At 36.5% G+C, this 4241-nt stretch overlaps 1 protein-coding gene across 1 annotated transcript; it reads right to left on the bottom strand.

The window, feature by feature from the left end:
- Positions 1-355: 355 nt before the first annotated feature.
- LOC106477446 (acetylcholinesterase-1-like) lies at positions 356-1589 on the bottom strand. The gene has a single exon (XM_013938009.2). It carries the CDS (start codon positions 1580-1582, stop codon positions 356-358), a length of 1227 nt encoding a protein of 408 aa, XP_013793463.1. The 5' UTR covers positions 1583-1589.
- Positions 1590-4241: the final 2652 nt, after the last annotated feature.

The raw sequence follows: 4241 nt of genomic DNA, 5'->3' as shown, positions 1-4241 counted from the left end.
ATTAGAACTCTCGTTAATCTGAGCTCACTGTTCTTATTAGAACTCTCGTTAATCTGAGCTTACTATTCTTATTAAAACCCTCGTTAATCTGAACTCACTGTTCTTATTAAAACTCTCGTTAATCTGAGCTCACTGTTCTTATTAGAACTCTTGTTAATTTGAGCTCACTGTTCATATTCAAACCCTCTTTGGTAATTAGAGCTCCCTCTTGTTAAAACCTTTGTGTTAGTAGTTATTAATATTAGCTTCTGATGAAAACAATCTGTCTACGTAGATGGAAACTAAACTATACACCTAGTAATGAGTAAAACTAATTAAATATACTGTTCAAACCACCTCATAACGATTATCATTATCATAAAAAGATTAAAATGAATACAATTACGTGGTCATCTACTGAGATATTCTGTAAGTAAAACTGGGCAACGAGCTCACTTTCAATGTCCGGGAAGTTCCGAAAAATCATCTCCATGTATAAGGCAGCGTTTCCCTTCGTTACGTCATCTGTTTCGTCATTACGGCGATCGAATATCTGTGGGAACATTGAAGGAAGGAAATGAGAACCCTCATCTCTGTTGGCTCCGATAAGAAGTTCTACGTTTTGAAATGACCCTGTCTTAAATGCCTCGTTGGGATCAATGGGGATGTAATCATCACCAAACGTTGGTCCAAAATCGCCTCGTTTCTCCTTGGCGGCTCCTAGAAGCTCTTCAGCAGGAACAGTCTTCAGACACTTGACCATATTTTCAATGTCCACATCTTCGTCATTTAAACACCCCACGTGCTTCGAAATTTCACTGACCTTACTTCTTCCACTAAGGCCGTCTCTTCCTTTCACTATGGGCCCATAAAGACTGCCACTCTGAAGAATAGCTCGTGCAAAAAGACCCCTACTCAGAGGAGACACAAGATGAGCGCCGATAGATATTGCACCAGCACTTTCACCAAAAAGTGTAATTCGTTTGGGATCGCCGCCAAAAAATTCAATATTTTCTTTGATCCACTTCATGGCAAGTAACTGGTCGTGAAGTCCCATGTTTCCTGGACAAGACTTTGTACCAGCGTTAAGAAACCCAAATAGCCCTACCCTGTAGTTCATGCTTGCCACCACGACGTCGCCATAAGCTGACAGCACCGACCCATCATAGAAATCAATGTCAATAGACCCGTGGGTAAAACTTCCTCCATAAATCCATACAAGAACGGGTCTAAGCTCACCAGTACCGATTAACTCTGGAGTCCAGATGTTCAAATAGAGACAGTCCTCGCTAGATTCAGACTGGTTGGTTTTCCACGGGTAAGGTGAATATTTTATTTTCTGAACACATGGTAAAGGCTGTTCAGTAGCTTCGTATACACCATCCCACTGACCAACGGCTAAAGGCTTACCAAATCGCAGATTGCCGACAGGTGGCGTAGCGTATGGAACCCCTAGATACTTAAAAATGGGTTTACCTAATATTCTGCATGTCTGTCCTCGAAGACTCCCACTGTTAGTTTTGATGACAGGAGTAAATTCACTGTTACAGCTTCGAAAGGTTAGCTCAAGACATAAAAGGATAAAGACGTTAGCTTTAGCCATTTTTCTGAATATCTGTAAATAATAATAATAATCGTTATTTTATGTTAATAATTATGTTAATATCTAAATGATATTAAGTTTACAATGCGATAAATATTTATTCAAGAGTAGAAACTGAGAAATTAGGATGGAAAAATTTGAGTTAAATTTCGGTCAAAGACTTGAATGAAATGACATTTTGGAAGTAACTTTCATTTAACACGAGATTTATACAAGAGACTAAATCGTAACAATGCTTTGTAAAAGTATGTACACTGAATGAAAAGGCTTAGTTAATGTTTATAGTTATTCCATGGATTAGGTGGCTACATCCAAGTAGAACAAACAACTTCACATTATTTTAAGTGTCACTATTTTAATCTACGAGCAGTGTTGCTAAAACCAACTACTCTTCTTGTTAAGCACGAAGCTACACAATGGACTGTCTGTGCTATGCTCACCACAGGTATCGAAACCTGGTTTTTAGCATTATAAGCCTTCAACCTTATCGCTGATCCACTAGGAATGGGACAATAAAACTGAAAGAAGTCAATGTTGTTTTACAAAATATACTCAGTTTGACTTCCTGTTTGATGTTCGAATCTGCCCTACACAGATAATTCTAAAATCAAAGATAAGCTGATGTTGTAAATACTTATGTCTCAAAACAAGGCTTAACGGTAAGTTTGAAGGCTAACGGCGCTAAACTTCAGGTTTTAATATCCGTGGTAGGCAGAGCACAGATAGCCCATTAAGTAAATTTGTGCTTAAGAACTAACCAATCAATCAACAAACAAACCAGTCAAATTCCCCCGAACGTCACATTATTTGCAGTGTAGTAAAGATGGACACAGTTTGGTTATGTTAGATAAAGACAATTCATGTATGTCCATGGTCTTACACGTTTCGTATTTTTATGTTTTGATAATAAATTATGAAATACTTAAAATCTCATAAGGCACATTATTCGTAAAGAATCTAATCTGTTGATCAGCATTATTCTATAATGATTGTCGATCCGCAAAGCCCTCTATGATTCTGTTGGTGACTATTTGATTCTCTGCCCTGCCGTGCACGTTGCGGAACATGTTGCGGATCACAACAGTAACTCGTATTTCTATTTTTTTACACATCGTCCCAGTAACAGTATTAACGGTAAATGGATGGGTGTGAGTCACTTCGAAGAGGTTCAGTTTGTTTTTGGAGTTCCTTTAAGAATGGGTAACGAATATTCTGAAGACGAACGGAGACTTAGCAGCAGTATAATGGATGTCTGGTTGACTTTCGCACGAAGAGGGTATGTTTTCTCCCACGTTTGGAAACATAATACTTGTCGCGACATTACTAAATTCTGTGAAATGTTAATCAAATAATATAATTTTTATTGTGTCTGGGCATCACACGAATACTGATTTGCATACAAAGAAAAGCGACACCTACCAAAAAGTTGCCACGTTATTTGAAGACTTATTTTATCCTGTTCTATAGACCACACAATTCAAATGTACCCTTTCAATTGGACAATATAAAATTTGAAGTCTGTATTTTCATTAAATGGACAGATTACAGCTATCACTACATCAACTATAGTTTTATTTAACAATTCGAGCAGTGTATATTTAATACCCAGATTATAACCTTTATTTGACTTTAAACAAACTGTACGTTTAATACCCTGGTTATAACATTGACATACTAGTTTCAATAAACAAGTCGAGTCAGTCATTATACAAAATGTGTGTTTAATACCCTGGTTATAACCGTTACTTGACAAACTACAGTTTAAATAAACAAGTCGAGTCTGTCATTATACAAACTGTATGTTTAATACCCTGGTTATAACATTGACATACTAGTTTCAATAAACAAGTCGAGTTAATCTTTATACAAAATGTGTGTTTAATACCCTGGTTATAACCGTTACTTGACAAACTACAGTTTAAATAAACAAGTCAAGTTAGTCTTTATACAAACTGTGTGCTTAATACCCAGATTATAACCGTTACTTGACAAGCTACAGTTTCAATAAACAAGTCGAGTCTGTCATTATACAAACTGTGTGCTTAATACCCAGATTATAACCGTTACTTGACAAGCTACAGTTTCAATAAACAAGTCGAGTTATCATTATACAAACTGTGTGTTTAATACCCAGATTATAACCGTTACTTGACAAGCTACAGTTTCAATAACGACGCTGCTTCCTTGATACACAGATTAAAACTATCATTAGAGAAGCTACTTCCTTGATACACAGATTAAAGCTCTCACAAGACAAGCTACTTCCTTGATACACAGATTAAAGCTGTCACTAGAGAACCTACTTCCTTAATACACAGATTAAAACTATCATTAGAGAAGCTATTTCCTTGATACACAGATTAAAACTGTCACTAGAGAAGCTACTTCCTTGATACACAGATTAAAGATGTCACTAGAGAAGCTACTTCCTTGATACGCAGATTAAAGTTGTCACTAGAAAAGCTATTTCTTTAATACACAGATCAAAGCTAGTCACTAGAGAAGCTACTTCCTTGATACACAGATTAAAACCATCGTTAGAAAAGCTACTTCCTTGATACACAGATTAAAACTATCATTAGAGAAGCTACTTCCTTGATACACAGATTAAAGCTGTCACTAGAGAAGCTATTTCCTTGATACACAGATCAAAAGCTGT

The sequence above is a fragment of the Limulus polyphemus genome, unplaced genomic scaffold, assembly GCF_000517525.1.
Source record: "Limulus polyphemus unplaced genomic scaffold, Limulus_polyphemus-2.1.2 Scaffold15438, whole genome shotgun sequence".
In the NCBI taxonomy this organism is placed as follows: Eukaryota; Metazoa; Arthropoda; class Merostomata; order Xiphosura; family Limulidae; genus Limulus; species Limulus polyphemus.
The sequence above is the reverse complement of the archived record's forward strand: the minus strand, read 5'-3'. Positions and strand labels throughout refer to the sequence as shown.